The sequence below is a fragment of the Ursus maritimus genome, unplaced genomic scaffold (assembly GCF_017311325.1).
Source record: "Ursus maritimus isolate PB19 unplaced genomic scaffold, ASM1731132v1 scaffold_5, whole genome shotgun sequence".
Taxonomy (NCBI): Eukaryota; Metazoa; Chordata; class Mammalia; order Carnivora; family Ursidae; genus Ursus; species Ursus maritimus.
The window spans coordinates 59,955,611-59,972,403 of NW_024426663.1; the positions used below are offsets into that span (position 1 = coordinate 59,955,611).

The 16,793-nt window shown below is 45.7% G+C and overlaps 4 protein-coding genes across 5 annotated transcripts in view; 2 read left to right on the forward strand and 2 right to left on the reverse strand.

Annotated features, from left to right (window-relative positions):
- Positions 1–6,869, forward strand: part of AFF4 (AF4/FMR2 family member 4) — a 59,573-nt gene extending 52,704 nt beyond the window's left edge. The window contains exon 20 of the mRNA XM_008691621.2: positions 1,094–6,869. Coding sequence (XP_008689843.2) covers positions 1,094–1,221 — 128 coding nt within the window. The 3' untranslated portion in view covers positions 1,222–6,869. The remainder of the gene's footprint in view (positions 1–1,093) is intronic.
- Positions 5,683–12,441, reverse strand: LEAP2 (liver enriched antimicrobial peptide 2). Its single transcript, XM_008691620.2, has 4 exons — positions 9,828–12,441; positions 8,422–9,394; positions 8,092–8,231; positions 5,683–7,781 (listed from the first exon to the last, which is right to left on the reverse strand). Exons 2-4 carry the CDS (start codon positions 8,476–8,478, stop codon positions 7,745–7,747), a joined length of 234 nt encoding a protein of 77 aa, XP_008689842.1. The 5' UTR covers positions 8,479–9,394; positions 9,828–12,441; the 3' UTR covers positions 5,683–7,744.
- Positions 12,442–13,829: 1,388 nt separating this feature from the next.
- LOC103663827 (cytochrome b-c1 complex subunit 8) overlaps positions 13,830–16,793 on the reverse strand; it is a 3,654-nt gene continuing 690 nt past the window's right edge. The window contains exons 1-3 of one of the 2 annotated variants that reach the window (XM_008691622.2): positions 14,996–15,071; positions 14,682–14,849; positions 13,830–14,037 (exon numbers count right to left, since the gene is read on the reverse strand). In XM_008691622.2, coding sequence (XP_008689844.1) covers positions 13,943–14,037; positions 14,682–14,835 — 249 coding nt within the window. In that variant the 5' untranslated portion in view covers positions 14,836–14,849; positions 14,996–15,071 and the 3' untranslated portion in view covers positions 13,830–13,942. Of the gene's footprint in view, positions 14,038–14,681; positions 14,850–14,995; positions 15,072–16,793 lie in introns of those variants that run through there. The other variant, XM_040622460.1, reaches the window with a different exon arrangement.
- The window catches only part of GDF9 (growth differentiation factor 9), a 7,900-nt gene continuing 6,417 nt past the window's right edge, over positions 15,311–16,793 (forward strand). Inside the window, exon 1 of the mRNA XM_008691626.2 lies at positions 15,311–15,524. The gene's annotated coding sequence lies outside the window, so the exon portion shown is untranslated. The remainder of the gene's footprint in view (positions 15,525–16,793) is intronic.

A 16,793-nucleotide genomic window follows, 5' to 3' on the forward strand; every position in this document is an offset into this window, starting at 1 on the left:
GGTTTCAGCCTGACTGAGTTTGATGTAAGATTCCCTATTAAACTTTAACTTAGGTTTTAGCACCCACTGATGGTCATTACTTAACATCCATTATTCCCCCACTAGGAAATAGGAATTTTCAGGGCGCCTAGGTGGCTCAGTTGGTTAAGCATCCGGCTCTTGATCTCAGCTCAGGTCATGATCTTAGGGTCGTGAGTCCAAATCCCACATTGGAGCCTACTTAAAAAAAAAAAAAAAACGAAGCAGGAGTTTTCTAGTCTGATATTACATCTGCATTTATCATCTGGAATTCTGTAAAGAAGACCCTTTTCTCCTCTTCTCTTTGATTGTTTCTTGAATTATTTGAGTAGGCTGAAGTGTTTATCATGAGAATGACCCCTTTTTCTCTACAGGTATAAAAACTCTCCTTTCTGTCTTTCTGTCTGACTCCTACATCCCTCTCTCTTCTCCCAAAATGCATCAGGATCAAACATTAGGACACTGTCATTCCTTCTCTTCCATGCACCCACCTCACATGCAGATCAGCCTTTATTTGTTTACATAGGAAGAATCCTTTCGTTTACATCCTTTATGTTTTTAAACTGTACTGTCTAAAACATGGGATTTGATTTATCAGTGTTGCATGGCATCTGATTACAGCAGAAAGTTTGCCATAAATGTCTAACCTCACAGGAGCTCTTTTGGGGAACTGTGCAAAGAATTTTTTTTGTACCACTTGCTTCTTACACAAAAAGAGTACACAGAGATGGTTTTGAGTAATAGTACAAAGTAGTACATTATCTCCATTTTAGTAAAGTGTACTGCATACTAGCAATTGATCATTTCCATCAGCGGAATTCTGCTTTTATATATAGCACTTTATTCTTAACCATACAGTCTGTTTGAAACGTTTCATGACTTAGGGAAAATACTAGAACTTGAAAGACAGACTGTGGGATGGTTTGTCTAAAATATGGACAGTCATCATTGTAGTGCAGGAGGGAGTGTGTTTTTGACTTTGTGTAACTGCTGTTTTTTAATCTCATTTAAAACTGTTAAAGCAGCATTGCAGGAGAATGTGCACACCATTTAATGACTGTTTTTGGTTTTCTAGAATTCTTTGCCGAACTGGATAAAGTGATGGGCCCTCTCATCTTTAACGCGAGCATCATGACAGACCTAGTTCGATACACCCGGCAGGGACTGCACTGGCTTCGCCAGGATGCCAAGCTAATATCTTGAACTGAACACATTCTCGTTGCCTCTGATTTTCTCCACAACACTGTGTCACATCACGAAGGAAAACTGCCATAACATGCCACCTAGTCGACACTAAGAATGAGGAATGGTTTTCTCCTCCCTGGTTCATGTGTTGTTGTTATTTATAACCCAAAGCCATGATGTCAGTTGACCCCTTTAATATTCCCAATATGAAAAGTTATTTAAATGTTTTTAAATCTGCAGCACATTGATAAGACGGTTTCAGTGATCTGTAATAAGATTGAAATTCCAATTGCGATTCATAACTAATCAATTGAAATTCTATTTATTTTAATTTTTTTAAGTTCCCAGATTGGGGCTAGTTTAAAACTTAGTTTAAAACTTCTGCCTATAAATTTGCTCTGGTGAACATTTAGTGTAAATTTAAGGTAGGCGTTTTTATTTATATGCTTGGGGAGCTTTGTTACCTAATGTCTTTTTGTGGTAGCTCTTCTAAGGGTAAGAGTTGGTTCATCTAAAATATGGACGTGTTCTTTCTGTACCTACTACCTGGTATTATTTTAAATCTTAACTACAATTTTATTGCAAAATTTATGCTTAGTATTAAGGATATTCTTCTACACATGAAAAATCATTTAAATATGAGAAGATGGCATTCTACAGATAGAAGATGAAATGTGTCTGATTCGGTATGCATTATTTCAAGAACTGTGAATGTGCGTTAATAACACTATAGCAATCACAAGGTGACTATAGCTTGCATTTAATGCATTACAAAAGAGGGCAGGCAAACTTTCTAGGAGAAGGATATCATGTGAAGGGTTTCATAAAAGGACAATCTTGAACTTCACGGACTTTATTAAAACCATGTGTTCTTTTTGGTTGCTCATAATTTGACGGTTAATTGAAACAGTGAGTTACTGTGGAACAAAGGATGATCCAACTCCTGAGGGTTGCTGCCTGTATCTCTTTCCGTGATGATGTTTGAAGGGTTAAAGCTCTCTTCAGAATTCTTATTTGTGAAATGTTTTTGCCACACTAGATTGTGATGCTCCGTTGGGAGCACGCAGTGACTGATGCAGGAATGAGCTGGAGCTTTGCTGTGTGTGCTTTTGCTGTACGATTTACAATTACATGCCTGAGGTAGAGATGATGGTCTCCTTTTAAACTTGTCTTGTACTGACTCCCTTTGTATTATGAAGGCCCTCACCAATGATTTATGTTTGTGATGGGATCAGAACATTCACACTAGAAAAGTACCTAATTTAGTTCAATGTTAGGTCTCTTGGGAAGGGAAGGGGAACAAGGGTAGAGCTTCCGCCAGCTCTAGAAGAGTTGGATATCAGAGTACCTTTCCGTGTAAGGTGCATATTGGAGTCAAAGGTGAGAAATGTACCCTCTGTCATGCCCCTATCATGTGCCCCTATCATGTCTGGTGTGCCTTAAATCTTACCTTTGAATGAAAACTCTATGGATTGTTTACAGATGAAGTTTTACACTAGGACCAGATCACCCAGTATGGTTGGTCTTTGGTAGTAGTAATGTTAAATTCTCCTTGTTTTTTAATCTTCCTTTAGGGTCACATAAAGATTAATTATTTCAGAAAAGCTAACACTTTGGTACGTGGCTTAGTCTGATTGGGTAATGACTGCTCCAAAAAAAGTGTTTGTCCTTCTCCCCATTCCAAAAATGAATTCATCCAGTCAGAAAAAAGGATCGCCCTGCTATTTATAGATGATTGCTAAGGTTCAAAGTGGGAAAGAAAGGATAGAAAATCTCCCAAGCCCAGTGGTGCAGTGAATCCTTTGTATTTGAGTCTTTCTTACGCTTATTTCTGAAGCTAGTGAACCTTCGTCGTCCTGTGGCTTCATATTTACAGAGCTTTTTAACTGTTCTGTGCCTCAGGTGGTTTTTGCATGTCTCTGGGGATTGGAATCTAGAAATTATACTGAATTTAACCGTTTTCTCTTGGAGAAATTGCCTCTGAAATCTTTCTGACTTACTCTCACTAGTATGTTTTAGGAACAGTTTTCCTTAAGAGGACAACTTCTCAGTGATGAGGGTAGTTCTTCGGTAAGAAACTTGCCCGTTAATCAAGTAGATGTATGTCCTGTCCTCTGATTGCTCTTCCTCCGATTCCTTAATTTGCAGGGATGTCTTAGAAATGGATAAAGCTTGCAGCAACAGCAGCCAGTGGGGCACCTCTGAGTTCCAGTGTATTCTAATCTCGTCGTGTCCTGAAAGGCAGCAGGACTGTTTCTGGGGTCACACTGATATTTTGTTAAAACATAGTTTCCTGCATGTTTTATGGTGCTGTTCTAAGTTAATTCTCTCTCTGAAACTGTGTTAATTCTTTGGGAATGAATTTTTCAAGCTTTTCATTGTGGAGGGATTTTCCCACCAGGTGGTAATGGGCAATGGATCAAAATCCTGTCCTAAATCGTTGAATTTTCGATGTCATAGTCTGTGGAAACACCACTCCCTTTCCTCTGTGTCCATCTCCTCAAAAGTTGTCTGTGTCTTCATCTGCTCCAGCACATACTTTGGACTCCCTTTATGGGCCACCATTCCTCCTTCCTCAATAGGTGTCTTCAGTGTTCTCTAACCATTTAAAACTGAATTTGACAAGTGGCTAAAAACTTACTTCGTCTGAGACTTGTACTTAATATATAGTTAATTATAGAAGTAGCAACTATTTAAAAAATCACTCTGTTGACTGCTTTTTAAGACCACACTTGTATGCCAGGAGGCAGCAGCCTACACCACCGGACTCTTCACAGGCGACCGGTGAACAGTGGATGAGGTAGTCAAGTGGTGGTTTTGCCCAGCCTGGGCTGGGCTGTGGGGAGCACTCCCCTGCAAGTGATTCAGCTGCCACAGTCCAGCCCGGGTCCAGTCTGGCTGGGGAGCATTCAGCCCGTTTCTTGCCTCAGTGCCACCTTTTGCTGGGCAAGTAGCCGAGAACTAACTCTGTAAGCAGTGAGTACTGCAGCTAAATCTTCAGCCGTTGTTGCTGAGCGGTGGAGAAGGCTGACCGTCACTGATGTCATTCTCCAGTGCAGAAGCAGCGTAGAGGAATGTGTGCACGTGCCCGCACATGCCTGTGCCCCGGCTAGCTCTCCCACGGTGGGTCCAGAGGCATCGGGCCGCACTTTGCATTCACTTGTGGCTTTATTAGATTCACTGTTGTTGTTTTTTTTTAATTGTTTGTTTCTTTTTATTAAAGAAAGGTTTAATCAGCTAAATCAGACAAGCATCATTTTGTATTTAATGAGAGACTTTGGGGCATGATCTTCACTGAGCGAGCTTGCACTGGGAAGCAGGAGCCTGCGGAAGGCCCCTGTTCGCAAGGAAGGCTGTGGTTCTGGAGGCTGGCAGCACTCTGGAGGCTCGGCGCAGCCGGTGCTCGCTCCAGCCCGCCATGCCTGACTGTGCAGAGGGGAGGTACACTGTGCACTCTTCTAGGGGTGAGGGTATGCAGCTTTGGATTTTAAAATTATGTACACATACACACTTTATATATATGTATGTATGTATGAAAACATGAAATTAGTTTGTCAAAAATGTGTGTGTTTAGTATTTTAGCTTAGTGCAACTATTTCCACATTATTTATTAAATTGATCTAAGACACTTTCTTGTTGACACCTTGAATATTAATGTTCAGGGGTGCAATGTGTATTCCTTTTAGATTGTTAAAGCTTAATTACTATGATTTGTAGTAAATTAACTTTTAAAATATATTTGAGCCCTTCTGTAGTATAATAGGGCTCTTACAGGGTGGGAAGGATTTTAATTTTCCAGTTGCTAATTGAATAAAATGGCCTCATTATGTATTTTGAATTATAGGAGTTTGCCTCTGGGTCCCAGGAACATCTAATGGGAATGACTGTTTTAGGCAGATTGTGATGATTTTTTTTTTAAGCTAAGTAAATTGGGAAGCAGAGCATTTCACATCCATATAGACTCCTATCACCCATATTCCCTAATTATGTGGAGCACAGATTTCATTTTGGTTTCACGTATTAATGTGTTGGAGAGGCAGACTTTTTTCCAGTAATAAATAACACTGCACATCTAAGGTTGCTGTTCAGTAAAATAAAGAGAAGAGATAAGTATCAAATGATTTGGAATCTGTAGAGGAAGAGGCCATTCATTGGTCATGTTTTTTGCGTGCTTATCTTTCACATACTCAGTAATGGAGAAACTCAGTTTAGACTTCTAGACCTTAGAACCAAGCTGGCAAGTGACAGGAATTAAGTTACTACTAGTAGGTAAAGCAGATGCAATTCATTTGAACTGCATGGTTAATTAAAAAGAAGTCACTGTCTCTAGAAAAGCAATGGAAAAATATCTTTAATCTCTTCCTTTTGATGGAATATGGTCCCAGAATAAGGCATTACGGTTAAATCTAAGCCGAGTCTTCTAGATGTTAAGCATCCTGAAATAGCAGCCTAAAGTAATCATTATGTAATGAAGTCGACTTTAGGAATGTCAGCATTGACCTCTCCGTGCCACCGTTGCTCGGCTAAGCATAAATTGCCATTCTTAAAAAAGAAACAAAAAAGCTCTCTAAATGAGCATGGGGAAGAAAAGCTCCCACCCAGAAATTCTAGTAATCTGCAGTTTTTCACCTGTTACCGCTTCCACGTGGGGTTTCTTTTCAGCTTTTAACCACTGGAATATTCTCCCTGCTATGTTCCTCTCTGGAAAATATCTGTTTGGAAATGCTGCCTTTCAAATCTCTGCCATGGTTATCCATACTGTTGAGTTTGTTGTTGCTGTTCAAGAAGTGTCCCCATTTTATAACTTTATTTATGCACACACCTGGCAAATCATTGACATGAGCGTTCAACAGTACTGGGGGTGGGGTGGGGTGGGGCGGGGCTCACCGCCGGAGCTGGCCCAATTGGCAGTGCCTGAAAAGGCACTACTTTTGAGGACCAGATGTGAGGTTGGTTAGCACGGTTATGAAAATTTCTGTCTGGCCTCCATTTTGAATGGTTTTAAGAAATTTTGTGTATGGAGGATGGAAATGCTTTTATATTTATCGAATCCTTTTATCTTATTTGAAATTAAAATTATTTGGTGAATAATGGTTTGGTATTTGGGGAGGGTTTTGGAGGGGAAGTAATGCCGCTATAAATTAAAAGCCTTGTTGATTTTGCAGAAAGGTACTGTTAGTGTCTGATAGGATGCCTTTGTTTTTGTACATGATCCACATCTTTGTTTTATATTTCTTTTATCCAAAATATTTAGGCATCTGACATTTTCAACCAAAATTTCAGTTACATACTGTGATTTTTATTTGTTGCAATACATTAAAATTTCAGAGGTACTTTGGGGCTCAAAAGCTAGGATTTCTAAGTATGTGCATTTCACATAATACAGCTGTTAATGGTGAGCAAAGTATTATATACTAACTAGATTTTTCCACATCTGTATAGTATATTATATGTATTTTGTGGTATTGAGATTATAGAAAGTTTAGAGTGTCAAACATGCGTTTAATGTGTATTTTTAAACAAATTTATGGCAATTAAAATATTTGGAGACAAGGGTATCACATTTCAATTTGTAAAGATCTTTTTAACTCTACTGTGTCATTAAGATGCTTTGTATAATGCCAAACCATAGCTGGAGAAACTAAGTTTAATAAATATCAAATAGATTTTCTGTATTAAAGTTTATAAACACTGTGCTCTTTAAACTTCTTCAACTCTTACTTTGCCTTTTCAGTGTAATTTCTGTTTTGTACCGTAGTGTCCACTGCTACTCTGGCTGAAAAGTCTGGGCCCCCAGTCCAGCTCTCATTTCCTGATTACAGAAATTCTGAACTTGATGGCCACGCATCCTTTTGCATAGGTCACAGTTCACCATGCTCCAGCAGAAATCTAAAAAAAAAAGTCTTTTCTGCTGTTCTTGGGGGCTTGGGCTTTTGTTATTTTATTAAACTAGATTCTTCTTCCAATTCTGCCTTCTGTTCAGTCCTAGACAACTCGGGCACATCATCAGGTCGTAAATGCCAGCACTGCTCATCTCTGACACCTCACTGGAGAGTCCTGATATGGAGTGAAGGGCCAGGATCCAGGGCCACAGCCTGTGAACGTGCCAAGGCTGATCACGTGGCTATTAGGAAACTTTCGTCTTTCAGCCTATCACCGTGTTCTTTGTTTCTTAAATGTTCACTTTCACTGTACTTTGCAGACTGAGAAGTCTGCTATTAGGCAATGCTGGGTTTTTCTGTAGCATACAAAATGAATCCTTTTCAAACCCTCAAAAGCTTGGATTCCAGACTGTGAAAAATTTGAGACATTTAATAGTATACATAGAAAAATAAACTCTAATTTGACAAGTTTAGTCATGCTTATCTACATCACATTCTAAGAAGAAACGGAGACCGGTTTAAAGCATACATCTGTCTTTAAATATTAAAAATACAAGATTGCTTTACTCAAGTGTCTCCAGCCAAAATGCAGTTAATCAATATTCCATAGAACGGAGCATTGTAGGTGAGCACTGTCCTCTTTTCCCCTGGTTTGTACATCATTCCTGGGCCACACTTAGGGAACAGCGTCTTTTTCTAAAGGAAAAGAAAAGGTGGTTTTTAAGACAAAGGTCTAGCAGTGCCCAGAGCCAGCCACCTCTTCCACATTTCCTTCCTCTGCTTGTTGTATCCAACCTCGGGAGACTGCAGAAAGGAGAGGCACCACTCTTTCGTGGTACCTGTGGGGAGCTGTTCTTGAACCCTGACGGATTCTCCAGGGAGCTCCGGGCTACAGCCCAGGCCATTGCCTGTTCCACTTTTATTCTTAGGGGTGTGTGTGTGTGTGTGTGCGTGTGCGCGCGCACGCTGATCTGTCCTCTGCCCTGCTCTCGAGTTTGTGGAATACCTGCACAGCCTCGTGATACACTCCGAATCGTCCCGGCAAGAGGATCCAATGGGCCTGAGGGAGACCCCTCTCCAAAACGGGGTCATCCTCCGTAGCCTCCTCTTTGTTGAACTCAGTTCCGGTACGGGGGAGCCATCTACCTGTAGGGCAAAGACAAAGTAACCTCAGGTATGGAAGCGTTGACACCCGGTCTGTACACCTGGGGAGAATGATCACCCCCAGGACGCCGTAGACTCGAGAGCAGAGGGACCCTTCCTCAGGGCTGAGTCCCGTTCTCAAGTTCTGCTTACAGTTACCCCACCAGCGCAGCCCCGCACACGCACATCTTACCTGGTTCAACAGCAGCAAGCAGATCATGAGCGCTGCAAAGAGTTTGAGGTGCCACATGTTGCTGGAGGGAGGTTGTTGGAGCCTGGAGTCCAGCGACAGTTCCCACTTTTATAGACTGGAATTCACCTCTTTTATGGTTGCCAGGTGAGGTGGGGGCAAAGTTTATATTTGCAGTCAGGGTCGATTTAATAAGTTAATGTCTACCAGAGCAATGTGCTCAAGGCCTGCCTTTCGGGCACGTATTTACTGATCCGTCCTCTGGACTTTGAGTGATTATGGTGCTGGCCTGGACCTTTTACCAAAAGTCAGCACCACCGCCTCCTTCCCTTTGAAGGCCACGTGAAGCCACTGAGGGAAACCAGGCACCTAGCCACATTTTGATTCCAAAATAGCTCAGTGAAATCATTGTAATCAAAATAGAAGTCTCATAATGAGGTGTTCGTGTTGACCCCTTTCAGCCTCGTCTGGGAAAGAAGCACCAATCTGTTGTGCGACAGGCGGTTGGCTAAGGCCCTATCTCGCTTCTGCGGGAGGTTGCTTCAGCGAGTGTGATCTAACGGTGCCCCAGATCCCCCCGTCCTCCTACTTAGCTGCTCCAGAGCATCTCCCTAGAGGAATGGCCCCAGCCGTGGCAAGTTCAAAGTCCGGCCTACCTGCCTTCTCCCAGGGGAAGGGCAATCAAGACTGATGTGGGACTTACTAAACTGGGTGAATAGAATGAATGAGCATAGGGTTTTATTTATTTATTTATTTTTTAATGAATGAGGAGTTAGCGGGGGCTCCTAAATCAGTGGGATTGCTTGATGGTGACAAGTCACACGGCAATCCTTGAATTACGGACTTTCCTCACGGTAGCTGACTGGGTCCCTCTGCGGAGCATAGCCTTCCAGCAGCCTCAGGGGAGCAGGCCTAGGGCTGAGATACCGCTAAAGCCCAAAACATCATCAACTGAAGTAGGAACTGCTGCAGATTGCTAGAACAAGAAAGGGCATGTACCTAAGTTGTGAGGTGGTGTGGGTATTTATTAACATGGGCATTTTGTTTTTATTATTTTTAAAGACTTTATTTGGGAGAGAGAGAGACAGAGCGAGAAAGAGCATGAGCAGGGAGGAGAGGGAAAAGCAGCCTCCCTACCGAGCAGGGAGTCCAACGCAGGACTCGATCCCAGGACCCTGGGAACATGACCTGAGCCGAAGGCAGATGCTTCACTGACTGAGCTACCCAGGCACCCCTACGTGGGCATTTTAATAAATTTGGAGGAATGGTGCAACTTGAGTAAGATTTATAGGACTTCAGATCTTCCTATGACCAGGAAGGATGAGCCAACAAGACAATTGTAACACGATTATTTCTCTGACTGGTGTCTCCATAAAAACGTGACTGATACCTCTTTCCAAGGCCCTTACCATTTTCAGAGGTTGGATGTTTGGTTTGAGCCCGCCTGTTCCGCAAAGCAAAGTGGAGGAGATGAGGCACAGCTGAAGGTGGAACAGGATGGTCGCCAATCCTCTTGTCAAGCGAGAAGAGCATGGTAAGGTGGATCTCAGAACTGGAGCAGGGGAGGAGGCGGGTGGGACTCCGCAGATCCGTCTGTCCCGGTTCTGGTCCATGAGGGACCATGGAGCCGAGCCCGGAGGGAGACGTCACTGCTTGCACTTGAGGAACATGGAGAGGCAGACTAGTCAGCTGCTCCTTCCCTCTACCCCTGAGCTTGGATGCTGAATCACCCCACGTAGGGGCTTAACTGGGAACCTTTGTGGGGTGGGGAAGAAGCTATGAGATGACCTAGTGAACATTGGGTAAGAACACAAACCCGATTAGATAAGCAAGAGACTGAACAACGTGATGTCCTAGAGACACTGGGTCTGGTTTGGCCTCAGTGCCAGCCTGCTCTGAAGAGAGGGACATGCCAAAGGGGTTTGGAAACTGCTAGTTCCAAACCTGGGTACGTTCTCCCCATCCTTCATTTCTGCTTTCCTGCGCTCCAAGCAAAATCAAATTAGCCTTTTGTGTTAACTTATTATATAGCCAGGACGCCAGCCAAGGAAAGGGCCCGAGGCTCCTGTGTGCACAGGGGAAAACGCAGGGCTCATCATCATGAGTGTGACAACAGTGCAGAAGCCTTTGGGGTTCGAGCCTCGATCTTGTATGCCACCCCTCCTCCCAAAAGAAAAAACCTATTCGTTACTGCCCATGGGAGGAACCACTGTTACGAAACATTTCTTTTTTCTTCTTTTCTTTTGGGGGTAGCAGAGACAGAGCAAGCACGCACCCAAGCAGGGGGAGCGGCGGGCACAGGGAGATGCAGGTTCCCCGCTGAGCAAGGAGGCTGATGTGGGGCCCAATCCCAGCACCCTGGGATCCTGACCTGAGCCGAAGGCAGACGCTTCACCGACCGAGCCACCCAGGCGTCTCAGAAACAATGACATTAGCGGTCATTGTTTTAAATTAAACATGGAGCAAAACTCAAAGCTTTAAAAGCGAAGTGGCATCCAGACAGCATTAGCTGAGGTGACAGCAGTTGTCCACAGCCATCCCACAGCCCTTGAATAGTTGTGAAATCCTATCCCTGAAATGAATAAATTTTAAAAATTCATGGGCTCTCTACAGTCAAGTATTTTGCTGAATGAATAAACACAACATATTCCTTCCTCCAGCGGAAAGGTCTGAGCAGGCCATAAAGAGAACGCTTGGCTGGGAGGCAGGAGCGGGGAGTCGACGTTAACTGACCACAGGCCAGCCCTCTCCCTCTGAGCTTTACTCTCTTGTTCTCCCAACGAGATGGGAGTAGATCTGAGGCCTCTCAGCCACTGACATTTGGGGGTCCAAATGATTAACTTACAGGAAGAAAAGAAGCACGTTTGACAGCCTCTAGCTTGGTAACTATTACAACTCCCAGGGATTCCCTGCCACTGAGCTAAGTGCGTAGGCTGAAATGGGAGAAAGAGGGTGCAGCTACGAGCGCACGTGAAACACATTCCAGGTGGAGAGGAGACCGTGAAGGCTCGGCAGTAATCGGAGACTCTTTCGCTGCCCCTGAGCAGGACGTGCCTAATAAAAAATGAAAGACTGAAATGGAAAAACTTCCAGGTACAGCTTCAAGGGTCAAAGTGTATTTGCTTTTCTGCTGGCTGGACCTGGCACAGACTTCAGAGCCTACACGAGATAGGCCTGCATCTCCGGGGCTTGGTTGGCAAACTGGAGTTCACTCTGCCACATCGCACGGCGCAGAGATAAAAGCCCTGGGGCGGGCAGGGCCCTGCTGAGAAAAAGAAGGGCGAAATGAGTAAGTGGCTGGGTCCCGGATGCAGAGGAAGGAGCCACACCCAGGGCTGGAGGTTCCACGTGGATGGCTTACAGGCAGCGGGGCCCACAGCAGTGGTCCCTTTCTTGAGAGACTTCACCCAAGTTTTTCTTTCCTTCATAGATTTCGGCAGATAGAATGCCCCTAAAATCATCCCAGATCCTCTATCACGTACAGGAGCGCTGAGCTATACAACTCCCCACATTCCAGGCCCCCACTGACCTCAGCACCCTGACACACACAGCTCCGTGCCCCCCAGCTTAGGGAAGCCCTTTGGTGAGAGTCAGGCTTACCGCAGACTTTCTTAATTTTCTTCAAAGGCAGAAGCTCATCATGTAAAAGGGCTTACAGCCAGATCTTCTCAGAGCACTCCTGGGATAAAAAGGACTCAGACCCAGACTCGGTGCCTGGTCGGAGCTGAGGAAGGGAACATCTGCTTTTGAGCCATTATTTCCAAAGGAGTCAAGGAACTGGAAAGAAATAAAGTCTTGAGGTAAAAAGAGGCCAAGAAGATGGGAGAGGGTAGCCATCTCCCTGAAGCCCGGGGCTAGTGAGAGGGAGAAAGACAGATGAGTGGCCTGTCTAGGCAGTGGCCCTCCCCTGCTACCTGAACCTGTTTAAACTATGCAGAGTCGGTTAAGCATCTGCCTTTGGCTCAGGTCATGATCCTGGGACCAGGATCAAGTCCCACATCAGGTTCCCTGCTCAGCGAGGTGTCTGCTTCTCCCTCTGACCCTACCCGCCCCCTTGTGCTCACAAATAAATAAAATCTTAAAAAAAAAAAAAAAATGCAGAGGGAAGGATGGGTGGTGCATTTCCATCTTTAGGTCCACAGCCTCATCACATTCTCAACAGCCTGTGTCCCAAACATGCAGGGAACCCTGGGAACAAATATAGACAGAGCCCAGGAAAACTAGACCATGTTGGGTGAGGCAGGAGTTTCCCTCCTACAGCTGTCCTTTGTTAAGCCTGCCAGACTCCTAGAGATCACTCATTCCACCGTTACCACAACCCTACGGTTTTGTATTAACACATCATCTTACCAACAAAAAGGTCAAAGCTCAGGAACCCACATTTCTTTCTTGTATCATACAGTGAAGCAGCACAGGTTAAAGGGTATGGGCTTAAGTTCACCAGACTCAGAGGTTCTTTATCCTGCCTCCCAATCAATGCAGTTTTTATTACCTTTTTTTTAAAGTATTTTAGCTTCAGTTCCTAACAGACGAGAATAATCATTATAATAAGGAAAAAAAATACAGCCAGAAGCCGAACTACACTGTGAAAGTTGCTGCTCTGAACAAGTAAGTGTCCTTAGAAGTGAGGAAGTTTCTGGAAATGGAGTAGGGAACCAGAAGCATAACACTACCAACACCTACCTCTACCATCTGGTGATGGAGAAAGGGTACCTTTCTACTGAAAAGATAATTCAAAGGCTCTAAAACAAGGGTAAACTTTTCAATAAAGGACCAGAGTATTTTAAGCATTATGGGCCATATGTGATTAAAGGCCACTATTAGCAACCTGGTACAAACACAGGCAGTTTAGCTATAGAGGCCAAGGGGTGACCTCACCCCCTCCTTTTATAGCTGACTTCCTTCCCCTCAGGCTAAGGAAGGCCTGTCTTAGGAGAAAAGGCAGTCTAGGATAGCTTTAAGAGCGAAAACTTTAGCGCCAGACTCCACCATTCATTAGCTGTGTCATTTTGGCCAGATTACTCTCACTGAGCTCTTGGGTCCTCATCTGCAAAATGAATGCCATGATACTTAATTCAAAGGTAGTTCTAAAGTTTACAAGTACTTATTTGTATAAAGGGCTGAATATCTGACACATAATTATAATATAGTTACCAGATCTTATTGTTATTATGGGAGCAGACTACTGGAACCAACCCCACGGTTCACCCCACCCACAACTGATCAGCTGCATGAGTAGCTGCCACTAATTTCTTGTAGATTATGGAACAAGCACTGAGCTCAGAACCTTCACCAAACTCGCAGACTAGCCAAGTTCCTGTTTGGGACTCAGGCTAGGAAGGGGAGTTCATGAACTTGAGCATCAGCAGTCACACCAAGGACTTGCTCTCAGAAATGCAAAATCACAACAGTGCAGTCCATAAGAAGTTTATTACGTCTTCAAGTCTTCAAGACACTACAGTGTAGACTCCTCTCGCAGAGAAGGGTCCTTCAGACACTGGGAACCACTATACAGATGAACGGCTCATTTGTCATTTTCATAGGTAGCTGGATTCTTCCTCTTGGAGTTCTCAAATTCCTGGGTTCCCCATGTGTAGACAAGATAAAAGGCTACAAACGCTTTAAAAATCAAAAGTGAGAGTAAGTAGGGAGCCCATGGAAGACACCTGTCTTCTTTCCTGACTCACTGCAGGCTCTGCCCTACTATCTCTAGTTTCCAAGAAGCCACTTTTAAACCAGATGATCAAGGAAAGTTACATCACACACCCATTTTGCAGGTGACCAAAAGAAAGGTCCATCCCAGGAAAATCTGTCACCAAACCTTCCCTCTTTCCCCAGTTACACATTTTTTAAAATGTTAATGAGACAAGTGAGACATAATTCACGTAACATATACTTCACCATTTAACACGTCAGTGCACACTTCTGTGGGGTTTTTTTTGGGGGGGGTGGCCAATTTACAAGGCTGTGCTACTATTATCACTATCTGCTGCACATGTCACACGTAACAGTTCATCGCTACGAAGTGGGTAAAGATGACCTCAGAGGGAGACGCTGGAATCACACAAGTGACCTTGGGCTGGTCGTTGGTGACTCAGTTTGCTCCTCTGCAAGATGGGGAGGACACACTAGTGCAAGGGCTTTCAGGACACTGAAACATGAGAAAACGTGTGCGTGGCAAGTAGGGGGGGCTCACTGAGGGGGCCCGCTGTGACTCAGTGTCTGACGGGAGTCCAGCCCCCCAACCGGGCCAAGGCACTCACGGGGCACGACGCGAAGGACGCACGCCCGCATGCGGCGCAGCACGTTGGGGATGCCCTTGCTGAAGTAGTGCGGGAAGGCGCGCTGCTCGAACGGCGACAAGCTGTAGGTGATCACATGCCGCATCCGGGTCAGATTGCCAAACTCGCGGCCCATGGTCGCGGCGGCGCCTGCAAGAGCCAGGGTGGACGGGCGCTTGCCTCAGGCCCGGGCGCGCCGCCCGCGACCCAAGACGCCCTCCCCGGACCTCCTCATCCCTCCCGGCCCAGGCGGCGCCCCCACCCTCCCACGGACCCCCAAGACCGCGCGACCGGACCTTACTCCCGCGCGGGGGTCACCTCGCCCTCCACAGTTGCGGAACGACCGGCCTCCGTCCGTCACTTCCGCCAGGTTTGGAAGCCCGTCCGGAGGCCGTGAAGTCACTTCCGGGAATACCATTTTCCGGGCGTTTCCGGGAGGTGTCGTTGCTCCCCTTCTGCAGAGAAATGCCCTGGTCGCGGGGCGGCGGGGTGTCGTAGCCGTGAGTGGGCGGGGCCAAGCGCGGGACTCGGCGTACGGAGCTGGCTTGGGGCACGGGGCCCCGCGAGGCCCTCACGCAACCCCAGCCTTCTGCCCTGCGGTGGAACGCAGGAAGCGGCCGGGCCCGAGTGGCGCAGAGAGGCGTAGAGAAAGGGGCCAGCCGGCGTCGAGGGCGCGTTGGCCGGGCCCTGAGGACCTGTGCGTCCCGCTCCTGTGGAGAGCGCCCTGAGGCCGGAGGAGGGGCCGCTGCACGCGGCCGTCTGCGCTCTGGCCCAAGCGCTAAAGGGGCTCGGTTCTTTCCAGAACATCAGCGACCCCAGTACCAGGTTCGGGGACGTGCATCTGCGGCTTCTCTCGGACGCCGCGGTCCGAGAATCCACTGGCGGGGCTTAGACTTTCCCCCGGTAGAATAAAAACGTTTCCTCACGTTGCGCCCCAGGAGTCCCCAAGGAATGGGCAAACCGTTGATAACCGGCCGTGGGCGGCGGTAGGAGGGACGAGGCTACCTCCACAGCCGCCGGCTTGCCGCCACCTCCCACCCAGGTCTGGCCGGGGGCGGGCTGCGGGGCGCGGAGGTGCTGCCGCCCACGCTTCTCCACGGCCCCGGGGGCCTTCTTGGCGTTTCCGCAAGCGCTTTCCCGGAAGGATGCTGCTGGCCTGGCCTTTCTGCCTGCTGCAGAGCGTCTGTAAATGTTTTGTTCTTGGCGTTGCCGGCCATATGTGATGTTGGAGTAAGCTGTCATTCAACAGTTGGCGTGTGTTTTATGGAACCCTGCCTCCTAGACAGGGGCCAGGGAGTCTTGGCAGGCAATGAACTTAAAATTTGCAAACATACCTCAGTTTCATCAACCTAGGCAGTGCACTGACTGCTTCTGAATCTTGTACCATGAGTGTGGGTTGACTTCCTTCCAGCATAGTCTCCTCACGGGTGCGCCGGATATGCCCTCGTTACAGCTTTTCATGGTGCACCTTTGTCTCGTTTTCCTAAAGCATCATCTCTAGCCTTGTCTCAGCTCCAGGAACATTAAGTCCTTATCCCAAGAACAAAAACACCCTAGCAAATTAAAATAAAAATAAAAATTAATTTTTAACCCCCCAAAACCAAACATCTCTAAACCTTTCAACCAAAATATATATAGATGAATGTGCAGACCAAAGTAAAGGATCAAGATATTATATTTAAAAATGAGTCAAGGTTAAAGGCGATATCCTTTTTAAAGCATATTTCAGTATTCCAAGTATATATTCTATAAGAAGCTCCCTGAGAACTGGGCAACCCAACAGTTCTCTGCTCTCTGGAATTTCAATGCCAGTTGTGACTTTTTCTCACTCTCCAAATCAACATGCAGTAAGTAATTATTCTAAGCACCTGGAAGCGGGAGCGGTGATGAGGATGAAGGGAGAGGAAGAGTGAATCCAATATATTGCATACCAACAGATCTTCCCATCATCATGAATAGCTTTCCCACTTGCTTTGGAAGTTTCAGCGAGCACCTAAGGAACATTTTAAGAATCTTAACCTCAAAAAATGGGTGGTTTTAAGATCATTTCTCAATTCTCTTGGCCTTTCAGTTTGCATAACTAGTCTATTGGCA

Coding starts and splice junctions, on each gene's coding strand:
- LEAP2 (XM_008691620.2), bottom strand. CDS start 8,478: ATGTGGCACCTCAAACTCTTTGCAGCGCTCATGATCTGCTTGCTGCTG. Junction 8,232..8,421: donor GCTTGCTGCTGTTGAACCAG/GTAAGATGTGCG, acceptor TTTGCCCTACAG/GTAGATGGCTCCCCCGTACC. Junction 7,782..8,091: donor TGTATCACGAGGCTGTGCAG/GTATTCCACAAA, acceptor CTTTTCCTTTAG/AAAAAGACGCTGTTCCCTAA.